General features: G+C 39.8%; 1 protein-coding gene across 1 annotated transcript in view; it reads left to right on the top strand.

Annotated features, from left to right (window-relative positions):
- tbc1d1 (TBC1 (tre-2/USP6, BUB2, cdc16) domain family, member 1) overlaps nt 1-19082 on the top strand; it is a 38403-nt gene that overhangs the window by 3644 nt on the left and 15677 nt on the right. Inside the window, 12 exon segments of the mRNA XM_069529945.1 lie at nt 11171-11758; nt 13011-13100; nt 13183-13287; nt 13947-14079; nt 14720-14811; nt 15207-15326; nt 15586-15714; nt 15912-16060; nt 16250-16513; nt 17367-17483; nt 17643-17756; nt 17897-18027. Coding sequence (XP_069386046.1) covers nt 11171-11758; nt 13011-13100; nt 13183-13287; nt 13947-14079; nt 14720-14811; nt 15207-15326; nt 15586-15714; nt 15912-16060; nt 16250-16513; nt 17367-17483; nt 17643-17756; nt 17897-18027 — 2032 coding nt within the window.

Here is a 19082-nt window from a genome sequence, read left to right as displayed (position 1 = left end):
AATCACACTCTTCACCCTTGTCACTTTCAAGTGGGGGAGGTGATAATGACATTTACAGATGATCTAATTTACATCTCTGTTTTATGTGAAGTTCACATTCAAGTGTTTGTGTTTTAGTTCACACAGAAGAGACAGGAGAGGTACGTACAGTACAATACTGTACGTACCTCTATATATATATACATATATATATATACAGTATATGTATATATATATACACACATACATTTTTCTCAAATGAACTGAATCATTAGAGGTGTGTGATGGATCAATGTGACATTAAATCTGTATTTCTTAACCCATAATTTAATTATTAAGTATTTTTTTAAAGTGAAAGTTGCATTTGTACCAAAACGGCCTAAACTTAGAGGAACAATAGCATTTGTCCAGAGTGCACTTGATGAAGGTTTTGAAAAAGCATTACTGAAGTACTGATGGCAAAGTGCTGTCATGATTTCTTTTGGTCGGTCAGAGCACCTCCATGTGAGTGGTGCCATCCTGGTGAAGCTTGTTGCAGGTTGATGAAAAGATGCAGTTGGAAATTATAAAGTGTGGCCTGGAGGAGAGGAACCCCCTCCCCAGGCGAACAGAGACTGCAGTATGGGTTTTTATTTCAGAGAAGTGTATGGGTGCAGGTGGACATGCTTTTATAATCCTCTTTTTGTAAGGACAGATTAGAGTTTTTGACATTGAGAGTAAGGCCATGTTAGATGCTTCTCACTTCCTCAAAGGCAGCGAAGGAATTCTGTTTAGGGTAAAGTATACATCTATAGGAGTCAATGCTGGGGAATGCATCATGTCAACAATGGTCCTTATATTTTACATGACACATTTCATCAAGCACACTCAAACCCCAATCAGTTTGTATTTTGACTTTATATTATACATTTAATAAAGATATGTAAGTGTGTGTTAAAGAAAAAGTAAAAGTAAAAGAGAGAGTGAAACCTGAAAAAGACAAGGGCAAAAATCATGTTTTATGTTACAACTAGTTTATGTCTTTTACAAAAATAATTTGTTTAAAAAAATATATCCATAATGGCAAAAAGTCCCTTTAGTGCATATTTTCAGATCAGCAGAGATAAAGAGGAACTTCATCTTCTGGGTCAGGGAACAGAAAGTGTCTCAGAGAGTCTGTGGGTTCCTGCAGTATGATACAGGAACCACTGGGTGTCCTCAAACGTGAACTTTTTTTGTTGTAGCAGGTCATTTACAAGCCAATTGAATCACTATTACTAGTACTTATGTTGTTTAAATGTTGTATTGATTATTAGTTATTCATTACATATTAATTAGAGGTTAATTCAATATTTAAATGTTATTTTTGCTGTTATTTCTTTAATGAAAGATCTGATACTATAGAAAAATAGATTTATTTTGACCACTGTGTGATAATACTCTAAAGGCACTAGTCTATCATTATTATTATTAGTTGTAGTTGTAGTAGTCATAGTAATAGTAGTAGTAGTAGTAGTTTAATGTATTCATATTACGCACTTGTTTATTTTATTATTATTATGTGAAACTCCATTCTCCATCACTAATCTATGTATATAAGTGTTTCTACAATTAAATATTTAGTTCTTTTCAGCTACAGTTTTTTGTTGAATCCTATATGATGAACATGTGGGTTGTAATATTAAAACAATTGGTTAAAAATGTAATAAAAACATAAACAGAAGACATTGAATTAAATTAAATCACACTTTAATGGTATCAGTAAAAATGCTGCCAGTAGGTCTCAGTAGTTTTCCTAATATTTCACTTGAATCATGGGACTTTAATGGCATCAGTTGTTCTAATATATTATCTATCTATCTATCTATCTATCTATCTATCTATCTATCTATCTATCTGTCTGTCTGTCTGTCTGTCTATCTATCTATCTATCTATCTATCTATCTATCTATCTATCTATCTATCTATCTATCTATCTATCTATCTATCTATCTATCTATCTATCTATCTATCTATGTATCTATCAGTTACGCTGTGATGAGAGTTGTTTAAGAATGCTGCTGGTGGGTCTCACAGTAGTTTTCTTATTATTTCATTTGAAGACGTGGGACTTTAATGGCGGCTGCAGGATGCTGTCTAAGTCACCTCCGGTATAAAGTGTAATCGGTTCTGCTCTGAGGCTGTGGAAACAAAGATTGGATCGAATGTGGGTCACGGGACCTGGACAGAAAAACCTCAGGGTGGTGAAGTTCATTCCCAGCACTCGTCCATCTGCTTCCCAGAGGAACTGATGACAGGAAATACAGATTGTTGTGATAATGTTCAGTCCCACCAGTGAGACCGTCTCTGGCGTTTGAGTGTCCCGGGACAGGAACCGTGGCCACACCAGCCTTTCCTCTGATTGGCGGAGCCAGGCTGCGTCAAGCCAACAAGACTTCGACGACATGTAAACGGAAGTGCGCAGAATTGCCTTCAAAATAAACGCCAAACGGCGAGGGAAATCAACATAACGCAAACGGGTTCGTTTTACTTTTTAAATCTTTCGAAGGAGACGTGATCTCGTTTCACAATGGGCAACTTGTGAAGTTGCTTCAGGGAGCGAAATCAACTTTCCACTGTCATGACAGAGAAGAAGTGCCTCTCCCGGGTTCTGACCAGTTACGTCTCGGACTCAGAGGTCTTTTTGGGAAGTTTATGGCGGATGGGATGAAAGCGAGACTCCAGCGACTCAACCTGTTCAATGTCAAACAGGAGCAGAAAGATGTGAGTTGTGTGTGAGAGCTCTGTCGAGGACTTTCCGTGGGCAGTTAGCTAACTTTAGCCAAATTAGCGCAGGCTGCGGTTAGCCAAGTTCAATAAATTAGCTGTGGTTAATGTTAGCAGATTAGCGGTCCTGTGACGTGTTTTTTCTCTATAATGACGCCGAATGACGCTTTCACCGTTAATACAAGTAAACGTTTCTTTATTTAGCTAATTTCTTGACGTACGTTCTCGCCTTTCCTCCACATTCACCTGTGTGCTGGACCCAATAAATCCCAGGTTTACCAGAGTTACTCACATGTGGATCTGATGTCTGGGCTCATCTGTAGCCGATCAAGTTTCACAACGTAACACAACTTACTAACTAACTGCCCGTTGACTTCTGGGTGTCGTCAATATCCAGGGTCCGGTTTTCAGCTTCTGCAGGGGACATGTTTGATTTGAACCAAAGTGTGTTTACATTGAATGAAGAAGAAAGTGTTCATTTGACAAACTTCTCCATACGTGTAAAATGTCAGGTAGAGATTGTTGTTTGACTCCTGCAGCTAATGGTTGTTTATATTCTTGATTTATCTGCTGATCGTTGTCTCCTTGGTAAATTACGACTAAGTGCCATAAACACTTGACCAAAGCTCAGTGTGATATATTATTATTTGTTTTTTATAGATTTGCAGTTACTACGAATATTATTTATGAAATACAGCCATTCCTGACATTTGAGAAATGATAACCAGAGAATATTTGGCATTTTTGTGATTGAAATGATTAATGATGATTGGAAATGATTGACCTCTCTGTCTTAACATGTTTTGGTTTTGCTTGGCCAACAGTCTTTAACGAAAAATTAAAGATATTCAGTTCACAAGGATATTCAATAGACAAAATTATTAAATCCCCACGTTTGTGAAGATGGAACCAGCAAATCTTTGGTATTTTTGTTGAAAAGGTTTCTTTAAACTGATTAATCGACTGTCAAAATAGTTGCCACTTTATATTCTGTCAATCGATGTCAATCAATGAATGGACTTATCATTGTGGCTCTATATCAAATCACATCAGGATATCTGCCATTGTTAATCAACTACAGATATAGTGGGTGTGTGGATGAGGGGGTCACAACCAATGTCAAAGCTTCACTGCTATTGGTTATGTTATATGAAGTAAGGTCCAATGTAACTGACCAGTCATTGAACTAAATTATTAAGTAATGATTTGAGAACTTATTTGTAATTCAAATTCAAGACTTTATCACGTTGAGCTTTTGGAAAGGCTGATGGGCATTTTACATATCATCAACCATTTGTTGCCAATGATTAATTGATAAAGCATGCATCACACGTGGGGAGGATCCCTCCTCCTACTTCATGATGTTGCTCGACCTTGTTTTTGACAATGAGTCACTGTAAACAGGCTAGTTTTCTTCTACTGGATGTTGTTTGAGCTGCTGTTCCTGTTAAGAAGTGTCTTACTCACTGTCAGACCCTTTTTAAGAAGCTGGATACACTAAAATCATGTCTGCTTAGCTTAGTTGTACAAACCAAATGTAGGTGTATGTGAGTGAGTGTGCTAGTGAGTCATGGCGATATCATCTCCAGAGCCATCGTGCTAATGCCAAGATCTACTCCAGGAACAGGAGCCATTTAGTCATGTATGTACACCATATTAGGCACAAAGTCTGAGTGGAGCTCTCTCTTTAGCTGTGTCTCTCTTATGGTGCTTTCATTTACATGCCACCTTAAAGCCTTATCTTGTAGTGTCACCATTTAGACATCAGAATATCAGGGATGGCGACACTACTTGCTTTTGTTACCTTGTTTTTTTGATTGTGATGTAAACTGTCACAGCTTTAGGCAGCTTTCAAACACTGTCTTTTAGTTTGTTGACTAGTTAGTTATGCTGATTACTATTGTTTACTAGGTTCTAATGAAAGTTGTTGAAAGTCATTTTCCGTCTAAAGAGCTGACTTTACACCTTTCTAATAAAACAACTTCCGTCCCATCTGTCCCAGCCTGGAAAATACTGCCGGCAGCAGCAATTAGAATTTGGACAACAGGCATACTTAGATTAGAGATTTGGGTTAATGATCACCCAAATCATCTGTGGGAGACTGTACCGCTTGGATATTTAATCCTCCTTTGTTATTTTTCCTTCCTGCAATCCCTTGGTCTCACATGCTTTTCCACTCCCTCTTTTTTATGGGACTTTCCTCCCCTCTTCATGTGACACAGTCCTCGTACTGTAGCAAAAACAAGCCAGTCCTTCACTTTGCTTGTCTCACCTGTCATTCTGTAAGTGTTAGAGCTACTGTACTCCTAACACAGACTCTCTCAGTCCTCTGAGGGCAGAGCGTTGTGGTTATCTCTGAGCCTTACTGACATAATTTATTCTTAGCCGAGAGGTCGCTCCGCCTCAGCGCTGAACTTTGACAACAAGCCCCTTCAATGTCCCTGTTATCATATGTGAATGGGTTTTTCATCTTGTCTTTGTTCGGTGAAGTGACTGCTCAATCCAAATACAGTGATGTCAATGTTTTTGCCATTTTCAGCCATTCAGTTACACTTCCTGCTTCACAAAACTTTAAAATTTTCCCACTTCTCTCTTTTGTGCTTCGCCCTCTGTCAGTGATGCCTTTCATCTGCAGCGTAGCTCCTGAACTTTGCACTTTCTGAGCACTGGTTACAGTCCACAAGGCACAAGACCGAGGCACATGACCATGGGAAGTGCAAAACTTGCACTTTTGCTTGACTCCTCATCGTTGTTGATTTCCAAGGCTGGCTGGTGTGTCAGTGGGTGTTTTGTGGCATTTCGCCACGTTTTTTACCTGGTATCTTCAGCAATGTGTGTACATTTGGGAATGTATGTTTTGAACTACATTTTCATTTATTATTAATGCTGTAGATTTGTATCTTCGGGTAGAGACTTCGAGTCTGGTCACTGTGTTTTATTTTCCATCTTTGTTTGGGGAAAATCCCTTGTCGGTTCAGCTGCTGTTTTGATAAATGTGGGACACATTGCTATACTGGAATCCCTAAACCTTGAAACAGCTTAGAAGACCAGTTAGTTTAGAGGGCCAATAGAGAAAAATAGACGAAGATAGAGGGATGTAAAAAGATGTATTTAAGTGAGTAAGTTCTGCTATAATCTCAGGGACATTCATCAATATTTTTTGCTCCTGGTAACTGACTATGCTCATTATATAAAATCCTCACCTTTGACCCTCTTCCTCTCTTAGACAAACACTTAAAAGTTTATTTTGTATTGGACTGAAACGCTGCTTCTCGTTGACTGGCAATACTTGTGTAACTTCCTTCTTTTCGAGGTCAGTACTACAGTAGTTCTGTGTCATTCTGGCCTGGTGCGAAAGGGTGTGCTTGTTCAGTGTTATTCCTCTGTGAGAGGCCAAGTCTGTGGATCACAGCCCAAGGCAGTGTCCAGCTGCCTTCCTGTCTGAGATCAGCCTCATGTAAACGCTTCACTGAGCAAGATACTGTGCAATATGTGTCTTTAGCGAAGGCTGCTCGTTGAGGAGCAAATCCTCTCTCGGCACCCTCAGCTCCAGATCAGATGTTTTAAGCCTTGTACCAGCAGCAGTCTATAAAAGGAGGGAAGTTGAAGGAAGGGATGTAACATAAAGGGAAAGAACTAGAACAAGAAATCCAAGAATGACATAATGAGGAGGATATTTTTGTCCCTGCCCATTTGTTGTTGGTTTGCTGAAAGGATTTCTATGAAACTTGGTGGAAGGATGGGATATGAGCCAATAATGAACCCATTAAATAACTTTGAAGATTTTATATTTTCATCAATATCCCAGAGAATAATTCCTGGATTTTAAATGAAAAAATAGTCATGTTTAGGGCACTGAGATTCATGATTGTGTGCACTTTGGTGCATCTTGATTGAATTTAAGGAGACTGTTGGTTACTTTCTTGATTAGTAATTTTCCTGAATGTAAATTGTCTTTTGATCATCTAATGCATTGATTGACTGTTTCCACTCTGTATTCCTTTCAATTTGACCTTTTTTCAAATGAGGAAGTGTGACAAATATTCTAACATTTAAACAGTATGATATTTTATATACTAAAAAGGCATGTCTGTGATAAGTATATCTGAAATGGATCTCCAGTGAAAATGCATTTGGGATGGGGAGTGTTTGTATGAGAAAGTACAGGAGAGTGATAACATCATCACGCTGAGAAGTTAAGGAGCAGCAGAGCCAAGTAAAGCACAGGGAGTAAAACTGGGGTCTGAGAAAAGGTTAGACAAGGACAAAAAGAAAGAAACTAATCCTCCTCCTCCTCCTCCTCCTCCTCCTCCTCCTCCTCCTCCTCATTGCTGTTCTATGTCTTCAACACCAGAAGCACACACACAAGAGTGAAGGAGTGAGAGGAGGCGTGAGCGAGGACTCACTGTACAGTATCTGTTGGTTCAAGTGCTTCAGAGAGTCAAAAAAGCAGAAGGAAGAGGAAAGGGTAGATGGAGGAGGGGTAGGCAGAACACATAGAGGTCTGTTGTTAGTGGACAGATAACAGACTCCGCTCTCATGCCACTATGATTAAAAGAAAGTTGATTCTAGGAGCTTGAGGGTAAGGGACATGGTGTCTTGATGCTGACGGCATGTAAGATAAGCCAGAGAGGGACATTTTAAATACAAGATGTATTTAAAGAAAGTGCTTGGTTTGGAAATGATTATGGGCTAAATTAAACCTTTTTTACAATTTCAGTAGAATAATTTAATGAATAAAATATCTGCCTCCTCAAACATGTAACACATGAGAGTTGTGCAGTGTAGTGCAGAAGTTATTTATATAGAATCACCATGTGTCTTCTGTTTCTCTGCCATAAATCAAAAAGTTATAACAAAATAATAACTTCTAACTGTACAATTGAGGCATAATTGTAATGGAGTCAGCAACATTAGGCTTCAATCAGTGAAAGTATGTGTTCCTCATTGTTTAACCTGCACTTTCAATGGGGTCACAATGCCTCATTAATCACCTGAAAGATCACTGATCTGGTTGGACTAATGTCTGGAAGAAAATAAATCAGAGATCATATCCATTGATGGTTTGTGTCAACAAATTACTGAAATGTTCCAAAGGTCAAATATGTGTTATTTTCATTCTTGTTAAAACTCAGCATTTGTGCAAATTTTCTATTTTCTTTTTTTGTTTCTTGGTCTCTCTCTCTAACTTTTCCATTTTGTTGACATTTAAGGACCTTAGATCCAGTGTTTTTCCATTTACGAGAGGTTGAATCTGTTTATGTATCCACAGTAGCTTAATCCAGACAGCAGAACAGAACACAGCCGTGCAGGTCATGTTTTGACAGACAGACCTAGCAGCCAGGCTTCATACCCATCATCCCATCGGCCACAGGTTTCTCAGTCTTGTCACAAAACAACAACTTCACCCCCTCCAATGTCCAGGAAGTGAAAAAGTGTAAAACTAGTGCTCCAGATTCTTCAAGAATTTGCAAAGTCACACAACTTAAGTTGCTACAGAGGTCGTGACCAGAGGAAGGCTCTTGACCTGGTTTGGGATGATGGTTGTTCTGCCTTCTTAGCGGCAGTCTCATTATTGTATAAATGTGTGTGAATGGAAGAGCCTGAACAGCAGCTGACACTGTTCCATGTCACGGCTTTGATTTCAAAGTGCCAACATGCAACCTAAAATCCTACAAGAGAGAGGTTGTATGTGTTTTTGTTTGATTCAGTGCAAACAGATAAATGGGGCATAACAATGGGTCCTCTTGACGGTAATATTCTGGAATCTGCATATAAAAGTAACTAGTGAAACCCACACAAGTGTGTTGTGTGTAATGGTAAAGTTTGCTATATACAAGATGGATGGTGGACTGTAAATACACCTGAACCTTCTCCAATCCTCAACGTCCTTCATGAGTAACAATGCTTCTTTTCTCACACAGCACTAGCGTCTTGTTGAGATGAGTCATGTCCCCACATAATGCCACTGAAGGAATTCCAGAACAAATGTACTGATGTGAAGCAGACAGTGCAAGTTTTAAAAACACTCACCGCCTGAACGACTCTGTTGGAAGAAACCTCCAACAATGAGCAGGAGCTTTAGGTCTGGTGGTATGTTGATATTGGTGACCTCACATATTTACCATTATAACTCTGCCAAACCTTAACTGGAGCAGAGGTCATATCATTGGATTGTTGTTAACACTTCATTCATATTTAAGCGACATTTAAAGTTTATAGCTGTTTGAGGTGGATGTAATTTCATCAGTCAAAGCCATCTATAACACTGGAAACACTTATCTGTCAAACATATCCTGAGCAGCTTACAGATAATGGAGGACAAAAGTCTGGTGCAAAGTAGATATTGTTTTGATGATTAGCAGAGGTGAGCACACCTCATGCCAAGGCAAGACACAGCAGGACCTGGCTGGAAGTGTGTCAATGCGACGGCAGATTTAGTAGCTGCTCAGGCATCTCACATAAATGACATCACTGATGTATGACTCAAGCCCTGCTTCTGCTTAGCTCGTCTACTTCCTCCTTTTTGTTCCTTTGTCTGGTCAGAAAACTCAACCCACAATAGCAGAAGCATTTTTACCGTACAGTGTGTTGGCAGTCATTTGTATGTTGTTGTTGTGGTTGTGGTTTGCTGTAGGGATTGTGTGTATTGATAGCAACGTCATCCTCCTGAACAAGGATCAACAAATTATTATATTTCTTATTCATAGTACCACATACGTAACATGAATGCTAACTTCCTAATTAGACTAATTCTAACTTCTCACATTTTTTCTGTTTTTACTCTCCATTACTGGAGCGACATCGAGGATGTTGTCATAAGCAGTAGCCTGGGAAAGGTTGATGAACTAATGAAGAAATGATAATACATGTTGAAAGAAAAGTTCTTTGATCCTCTTTTTACAAGAAAACACCTCACTGCATTTAGTTATATATTCCACTTTTCTCCATATGCTTTAGCATGAAGGTTCCTGGTTACATTTCTGTGCAGCGTTTGCAAGTTTCACCCGTGTCTCTGTGGGTTTTCTCTTGAGTACTTCTTTCTACAGTTCAAAGACATGCAGATTGTGGTTAGGTTAATTGGAGGCTCTATTGTCCGTAGGTGTGTCTGTGAATGGTTTGTTTCTGTTTGTCGGACCTGAGATACATTGGCAGCCTGTCCAGGATGTTCACCACCTCTCCCCCAATGACCATCAAAGGATAGATAGATGACCACAATGATCTGGTGGTGCACTGAAATTCAATGTTTGCAGGTTTTTACTGTGCTGCTGATGCTTTCACAGTATCAGTATTTATTATTTACCTTGCAAACCATTGCTATATTGAGCACATTTTGTGATCATATTCCTCTCAGGCTAATTTCAATGCAGATTGCATGATTGTGGTTAATGTCTGATATCAAACCAAGTTAATAATGGAGAACTGGCTTATTGCAATTTTTACAAGTGTGGTGTAAAAAATTTCTATGAAGATTTTTGCTGTTTAAACATTTTCAAATGTTGTGGCTTTATTTTACTTGCATAGAAGGGCAACTTCTAGGTTTGAATATGCTTGACTGCTTTTCTCCGAGCCTTTTTTTAAGCTCTATTAAACTTGTGTCAGTTCATTATGTTTGTGTTTAAAACTGGCACACTGCTTTAATGGTCATGGAAATCCTGTGTTAGTCATGGAAAGAGTGTTTTTGTGAGTGAGTGAGAGAGCACAGAATTGTGGATTCTTTTTCTACTCTGTTCACTTAACAGCAATCCAGAAAAAAAAGACTAACAGCACAAAAAATAAATAAAATAAACCTCTTGGATTTGTTGTCATATAAACTATATTCATGGCCAAGTAACCCGACAATAGTTTAATACATACAATTTTTATGGCAGTCCAACGTAAAGTCTATGAATGAAATTATTGTGTTTAATTGCTCAGAAGAAAGGGAAAGTTTTCAACTTGACATTTTTCATTTTTTTAAAAAGCAGTTACATTTAGACAGAAAGTGTTTCTGTCGGGACATAGAGGCAGAGCTGTGGTCCTATCTAATAATGTGTCCTGCTTATTTGTATCCTAGTCTCACTGTGCTGGAATGATCTGGCTGCACCCATTATCATTCTACTATCTTGGTAAAGGCTTGTTTGTATTTTGTTAAACCAATCACTGTCATGATGATGTGATTGCACAATCCAAATCTTTGTCTAAACAGGCCCTTTTCAGCATGTGGGTTTCTCATCATTGTAGTATCACCTTTACTTCAGGTTTTGGATCACGGGTTCCCAAGCCTAAAGTCACTATGTAACTTACTAATGTACTTTGAGCACAATATTATCAAGTTGTTTTTGTGATCATATTCACACTCACACTCTGTTTTCTTCCTCTGTCCCTATTTGTACATTTAGTGATATGGAATCACAAAATGTTTCTTTGTAGTTGTGACAAGGTCTCTTTCTCTGTAACTCTCCAGGTCCCTGAGATCATCAGTACGTTGAGGCAGGCCGGCAAGAGCTCTGCACGCAACAATGATATCGTCACCATTTCCAAGAAATCGTCCACCGGAGGCAGTGATTCTTCAGATTCATCTTCTCATCTCTCCACATCGACAACCTCCCCAGCACCAACTCCTGTCTTGTCTCCGACAGCTTTTGCCAAAAAGTTTGAAGTGCTGTTTTGTGGCCGTGTGAGCGTTGCTCACAGGAAAGCCCCACCCGCCCTCATCGATGAGTGCATCGAGAAATTCAGCCAGTTACATGGCTCAGGGACTACTGATAAAGGAGGAAATGGTGGGGGGTTGGTGTTCGGGCTGAGGAGGGCATTAAACTTCCAATCCAATGGGCTGGGGAGTGGTGCTCTTGGTAATGGCACTGCTGGAAGCCCTACTATTGGCAAGCGGCCTGTCTTGTTCAAGCGAGACCACAGCTTTCCCAGTCTAGAGGGCCTGGATGAGAACGGACTCTCACCTGAGATTTCTCACACCAACACTACTGATGCACTTACACGCTCCGCTGAAGTACAGCCCACCAGCCTGCAGGAGAACAGGACCATGCTGTTCACGGTAATTTTCAGAGATGTACTGACATGTGGGAGTTAGAGAAGTAAAATATGATTGTGTGAATGGCACAGCACTGTTATTTGTGCTGATAAGCTTGGTCCAACTGTCAAACGGCATAAATATTACTCGGGAGGGTATATGTATATGATAAACGTTTGGAGGTGATCAGTCAAAGATCAATGTCAACAAAGATTTGGTCGAGAAAACACATTTTGCAAGACATCTTCACAAACAGTACGGCTAGAAAACATTCTGAAGCTTGATCAGAACAAATTATTCTCCACCATATAAGAGATGTTATGAAGAGGTTACAAAACGTTGACGTAAAAAGAAAAAAGAATTAAAAACATGATCAATATTCCTTATACTATACGGTTCTGCCAACGCACCAATAACACAAAATTACTCAGCTCACTACTGGTTAAAATAAAGTAACATCAAACCTGAAAGGTTTGCTCCAAATTTTAAACAAAGGCAATGTTACAAAGCACACTGCTTTTCAGATAAAAGGTCTTCTTCCAACTCGCACTCAATGGTCCTCTCAGACATCTCTGTTGAAAATAAGAAGAGTCATTTATAGTGCAGTTAAGCACAATTTTGGAGTCCCAAAATAACAAGGCCTAGAAAAAACATAAGAACAAAAAAAGAAACCCCCCTTATGACTCAGCAAGAGCGACTGCTGACTGCTGCTTAAAATGAGCCTGGTCATGCTCCTCAGATTGACCTTCACCTGACCTTGGTGACCTCCTGCCAACTGGAGATTTCCTGTTTGTCTTACAGACAGGAAATGGTGACCACTGGCACAGGAACCTCCAGTGCCTTTTGCTGTGGCCCTCAGTAGATACAAGCAGCGACATTGCTGACATTGATGATACATCCTGCTGCTGCCATAGATAGCAGTCAGGATTACCTCACCCTGGTGACATCTGTGTCTCATTGTTTATTTAACGGGATTGAAGAGACGCATGAAATCCCTCTTTTACTCCAGATCTGATTATGTAATTCATACTTGATACTGAAAAGGGGAACTTGTTGATAGGGGAATATCTATGCTGTGATTCAACATACTTGCTTGTTATGAATCCCTTATTGAGGTTTATGGTGACTCATGTTCTTATGATGGTGAGATTTAGAATATCCCCTGCTCTAAAGTGCATCTGTACTTTTTGAGCAGAAATGAAACAAAACTTCTCACACGCTCCCTACGAAGACACTTCCGTTCAAAGAGTCTAACTGTATTACTTTTGTGTTTTAGGTTGGCAGGTCTCAGATCTTCTTGGTCAGTCCAGACACTAAGAAAGTTGCCATAGAGAAAAGTTTCAGAGAAATCTCCTTCTGCTCACAGGTATAAAGCACTGTGATTCTACATACTGTCTATAACTGTCATATTTGTGTGTGATTTTAAAACCGATTGTTCATCTGTCCAGGGTATTCGCCACGTGGATCACTTTGGCTTCATTTGCAGAGAGACGGTGGAAGGAGGGAGCTGCCATTTTGTTTGCTATGTCTTCCAGTGTACAGATGAATCACTGGTGAGATGGTGTCATGAGCACTTTTATCTACATTCATAGTTAAAACATTTTTTTCCCAAAGCACAAAACTGGTAGACATATTTTTAATCTGTAAAATGTATGAATCAAGTTTATTATCTCTTATAAACACCTAAAATAACAACTTATTGTTTAGCCTGCATTGGTCAGATTCAGTGTGTCAGTGGTCTCAGATTTGTAAACTGGTCCCTCAAATCAATCCCCTCAATACTGAAATACTGATGACGAACAGACCGATTCCTCTATTTATGGATAGATGTTTATTTACTCTAACTGTTTCTCTTATACTGTATTTCCTTATCAGTGCTTCACACTCCCTGTTCACATTAGATCAGCTCTCTCAGTCTAATTTAACACTTGGGATTTAAATCTGAGTGCCACAATGCACAAAGCTGTTCACCACCATGTTTGTTTTCAATCAATGGAGAATAAATGCTGCTACAGACTCATGATTCAGAGTAACTCTGTTCCACTGAGTCACGGTGCACCTCTGACAACACAATCGAAATAGATTGTCAGGTTGATAAAAAGCATTGATTAGTAGTAGTGAGCTAATGTTGCAGTGTGATTGGCTTTTACTATGAAGATATATTGCTGCCAGAGTAAACGACCTGTGGTTCCATGTTCTTCTTGTCTTTCAGGTGGATGAGATCATGCTGACTTTGAAGCAGGCGTTCTCTGTGGCAGCCCTGCAGCAGACTGCAAAGACCCAGAGCCAGCAGTGTGACAGCTGCCCCATGCAGCAGCTCCACAGACTCTGTGAGAGGATTGAAGGTCAGAAACTGTCTCTGGGCTCTATAATGGAACAGAAGTGAAAAATAGGGAAGAATAAAATCATAGATTTATTTGACATCAGAAAACAGGTGTTACTCAGTCCCCCTCAATCCCAGTTATTTAAGATATTGTGATATATAAATAAAACAGATTTTCATCATAGTAATGGTGTACAAAACTTGTTTTCTATATGTATTAGCAGTCTTTATTTGTGGGAAATATTATTTGTTTAGTTGGCAAATAACTTTGATTTACAAAGAAGCCAAATAACTTCTTTCTAAATATAAAGTTTGTTTTATGTCATGATAAATGAGTCACTTGCCTGAAAAAGTTTTCCTTTCTTAACATCTTTGAACATTTCATATAATTATACGTTGTAAACTTACAATAATGGTAATCAGACAAATGTTTTAGTATACATGGGTCTGGTCTAAACGAGGCCGAGTTAATATGTTGAAATTGTGTGTATACACCCTCACAAACGATAGCAACAGTACCAAATCTTTCCAGATAAATAAATATGCAACAAAGAAACAATGAAAGTAGGACCCTATAAACATGAATTTACTATATATCAAACAAATGTGTGATGAAAATATATTTCTCTTTAATTTATTTTAATAACGTATTTTATTTTCAGGGCTACAACCATCAAAAACCAAACTGGAGCTTCAGAGACATTTGGCCTCTCTGGACAATCACGAGCAGGCATCAGTGTTTGAAAACACTATGGTAATGTGTCTGTTCTGTCTGTGCCCCTGAAGAAAGAGGTGTGAGTTCTTAGTGTAGAAAAAGAAAACCAGTCAGTCTGCAAGTTGTACATTCAAGACTGAAACTGTGGTATTGCAAGATTGTCACCTGGGACTCATGTCTCGCATCTCTGTCACCTCAGTTTTAAGTATTTTCTCTTGTGTCTATCTTCTCTATTACTCAACTGACATCTGCTGGTGACGCAGCCAAACTGCAACACTGCTGCAAAGCTGTTTTTGTGGAAGGAATTTCCTTTTGGTCTAGAGTCATTGTGCAGCTTTTGGTTTACTGATTTCTGTATAACAAGCCTTACTATTTGCCAGAGTTAAACAAATATGAATTAGCTTTTAAAATATTTTTTTGTGTTTGTGTTTCAGAGGGCTCGTCCAAAGAGCGATCAGGAAGAGAATGAGTTAGTGATGACCTGGCTGAGGAATCTGTATGAGGAGAAACAGAGAAGCCATCAGCACACACTCCCTGGAGACAGCAGCAAACAAGTAACTTTTCTACCTATATCATGGACATGCACACACACCCACATGCTCTACCAGCTCTTTCTCTGCTTTATATTTCTCATTTCCTCTCTTTTTTTTTTATTGTGTCCCACATATCCTCAAACGTGTCATTTTGAAAAGACAAAAACAGAAAAGGGCTTTTTTTTTTTTATCTTCCATGTACAAAGATATCCATGTACCTGCCCCTCAGTCACTGACATGCTTTTTCTGCTTGTTCATTTCTCTATCAATGTATATGTAGGTGTGTGAGGAGGCAGCAGCTCCAGCTCCTGTGGAGGTGCAGCAGCAGAGTAGCAGCCGGCAGCGACTTGAACAGTTCAAGAGCCGAGCCAAGCGTTCTCTCACCGAGTCCCTGGAGGGCATCTGGAAGGTACTTGTTTTGGGGCACTTGAGTGCGCTTGTGCATAGGGAATGCTGTAAATGGTGATGGTAGATTTTATTCACACATTTTATTTACCACTACATCCTTAAACTAAGCGGAGTGGTGTGGCAAATATTTGCAGTCTTTTGTTGCATGTAAAAGCTACATACATTTACTTAACCATGGAGTCTGTGTGGTCTTGACAGGGGAGCAGCAAGGCCAGGATTCACAGGGACAACAGTGAAGAAAGTGACAGCAGCTCCTCCATCTGTACTTTCAACAGCAGCCAGGATCAGCCCTGCTTAGATGACCCATTGCCTTCCTCATCCCAGATACCACCCACCAGCCCACTCAGGTAAACACAGGTGTCCTGACATCTGACAGAGCCAGTAGACACAGAGGTGTGACAACTGAACAGAATTAAGTTATACAATGCTGTCCTGGTCTCTCTGACTTTTTTATGGGATTTATGTGCTGTTATACACAATATCACATCTACACTCCTGAGTCCTACTCCCTCTCTTGCCTTGTCATTTTTTTCCAGATGCCACAACTCAACAGGGGACCTGAAGCACCTTGACACCTCTCTCCGCCTGTCTCCCTCCTCCTCCTCTCTACCTGGTGATGCGCAGCCACAGGGCTTCCGTCGACGGGCCAGCACCTTCAGCCACCCTCCCACCCCCTCCTCAGGACTCGAGTACTCACCTGTGCACACACTAAATCACACTCCACAGGACGCCACCGCCGCTACCAAGCCCAAGCTCGTACGACACTACTCTGTCAGCACTGACACGCCACACCAAAGCAAGTAAGGAGGATGTTCGTATCCACGTTGTGTGTTGGCAACAGCACAAACAAAGATACCTTAAACCTGAGCTTGGTTAGTTTGAATAGATTGATGACACTGTCCAACTTCACGAACCTCTTCCTCTCCCGGTTAAGAGGGTGTTGACACGACATAGCTTTGTTAAACATGTGTTTTAAGGGTTGGGATAGATCCTGTTAGCTTTATAAGAGAGGTTAGGGGAAAAATAATAGTTCAAGCGAGACTACCATAAGACAGGAGGAAGAACTCTTGGAGGAGAGTGAGTTGGTAAAAACTACAGCTGTTTATGCTGTTGATGTTACTTCATGTGGACAAAGTGACAGACAGCACTTTTTGGGTCTTTCTCAAGAGGAACATTATCACAACTTCCTCCACCTTTTATCATGTTTGTTGTCAGAAACTCTTGACTCTGCGATGCCCTCTAGTGGAAGTACTGCTGAACAACCGTCTAACGTAAATGGTGACAGTTACATCGTTTGAAATGAAGTGTTTGAGCCGTGTCTCTTAACATCTTGGGTATCAACTTATTTGATCTCTGCTTTTTCTCTCTTGTTTAGTCCACTACACAAAATCTCCTGACATATAACAACATTAGAAGTTTATACAATGAACTACAATGACAGATTATTATTAGTTTGTGACAATCTGCTGAAACTTGCCTGATAACTGCTCACTCACACTCCATCGTCAAGCTTTGCCTTCAAAATCTTTTCTCTTCCCTTTTCTGTGCTTTGTCTCTTTACCTCTTTTTAGTTTTCATGCTTTTTTCAGTTTCTTTGACTTACTTTGCACTTTTTCTTTCTCTTCTTCTCACTGTATTTGCACTGATCCTCAGACTTGCCTCAACCAACTCTACCCTTCCTCCTGTTCCTCCCTGCCAATCATCCTCCTCTGCTCTGCTCCCTCATCATCCTTCCTCCCCTTCCTCTGGAGCCAGGCTCATTAAGAGAAGGTGAGAATCCCGCTCTGGTTCTTTGTTCAGCCCATATGTCATCTCTGTTGGCACAAATTGATTTCTTTCATGCAAAATTTGTCTGCATGAATTGGCCCCAAGTTTCTCTTGTCATCATGTGTTGTTCCACTTTTTTTCACCTCCATCTCTCCATCTCAGTCCTCTGGTTGGTCTTCGTGCTCGTCTCCACTCCTCCTCCTCTGTCCCTAATTTTCTGAAATTTCCATTTCTGGCCCCTGTCCAAGAGAATGATTGTCCTCAGCCAAAGAGCAGGTACATACACATGTACACCAAGCAATCATGCCATGTTAGTGTGTCCAGCATGATAATTAGTGTTTCTTTCCTACAGTATGACCGACATGATTAAAGGTTAATCATGGTGCATGTAAGCTTTTCTGTGTTTGTCTTCCCAGTGACGTTGCGGCTCTCTCTACACCAACTGCTACCTTCGGGGTAGGGGAAAGCCCTCTGCGCCACCGCCACTCATGGAGGCAGCAGATCTTTCTACGGGTTGCCACCCCTCAGAAAAACACAGACCCCAATGGTAAGAACCCACATTCTTACAAAAGGCCTGGAGAGCATTTACCTCCATCAAGGCGCACGCCCAATCTTGCCATGTTGAAGAAAGTGAAAAGAATTCCTGTTTCTACCTGTTAATACAGTTATTCATAATGTAACAAGTTCTTCCCTGGGTTATGTCACACCCCTCCACAAAACTACCTGGAAATTGGTTCTGTGGTTTTTACGTTATCCTGACCGACAAACAACCTCATTGGCGAAGGTGATAAAATTACAATTTATTTTTATCCCACATACTAAATTAGTAGTATTGCCTTTGCACTACTGCTGACATATTTAATGAAAATAAAATAAATGTACTGCACATTATCGAGGCTAATTAAGGGCAACATTTTGACATCCTAAAGGTTGAAAACAAAACACTTGATTGCGACACAACATTGCACAGGAAGGTGCATGAAAGAGTTTGAAACAGTGTCTGATTCTATGATACTATTTATTGCCCACTAAATGACCTGTTTAAATAACAAAAATAACAGCTTAATGCACTTGGTGAGTGTAAGTGTCTATGTGTGCGTAAGAGCTTTTACAAGCAAAGCAGAGGGATTACTCTGCATGCTCCAACTGAAATTAACAATATGTCTTCTACTCAGGAAGTTCGCAGTTCTAGGTCAAGACACTTGTGTAATCATGTGTACTCAAATGTGTACATGCATGCCTTATAAGCTACTTCAATAAAAGAACATGGGCAAAGCACTTCAAATGTGCTTCTTCAAACAGCCAGTGTCAACAGAGGTGCAGTGACAAACCCTCTCCACTTAGTGTCACTCTTTCATTTACACATGTTTATTCAGAAAAGAGGAATGTAGTGAGACTGTATTCATTTACCAAAGTCATTATTCCTGTATGAACTTGAATTGGCTCTTATCATCGTCCTCCTGGCAGAAATGTTTTGTTTATTCCCCACTAGTTTTGATCTTTAATATCTGTTCTGAGTGTTAATTTGGGCCATTAAATTTTTTACTTAAAAAACAAACTGTCAAACAAACCAAACAAGTATTGACTGCTTGCAGGACCACA

This window comes from Paralichthys olivaceus, chromosome 8 (genome assembly GCF_024713975.1).
Source record: "Paralichthys olivaceus isolate ysfri-2021 chromosome 8, ASM2471397v2, whole genome shotgun sequence".
NCBI lineage: Eukaryota > Metazoa > Chordata > Actinopteri > Pleuronectiformes > Paralichthyidae > Paralichthys > Paralichthys olivaceus.
This window is presented reverse-complemented; position numbering and strand designations above follow the sequence as displayed.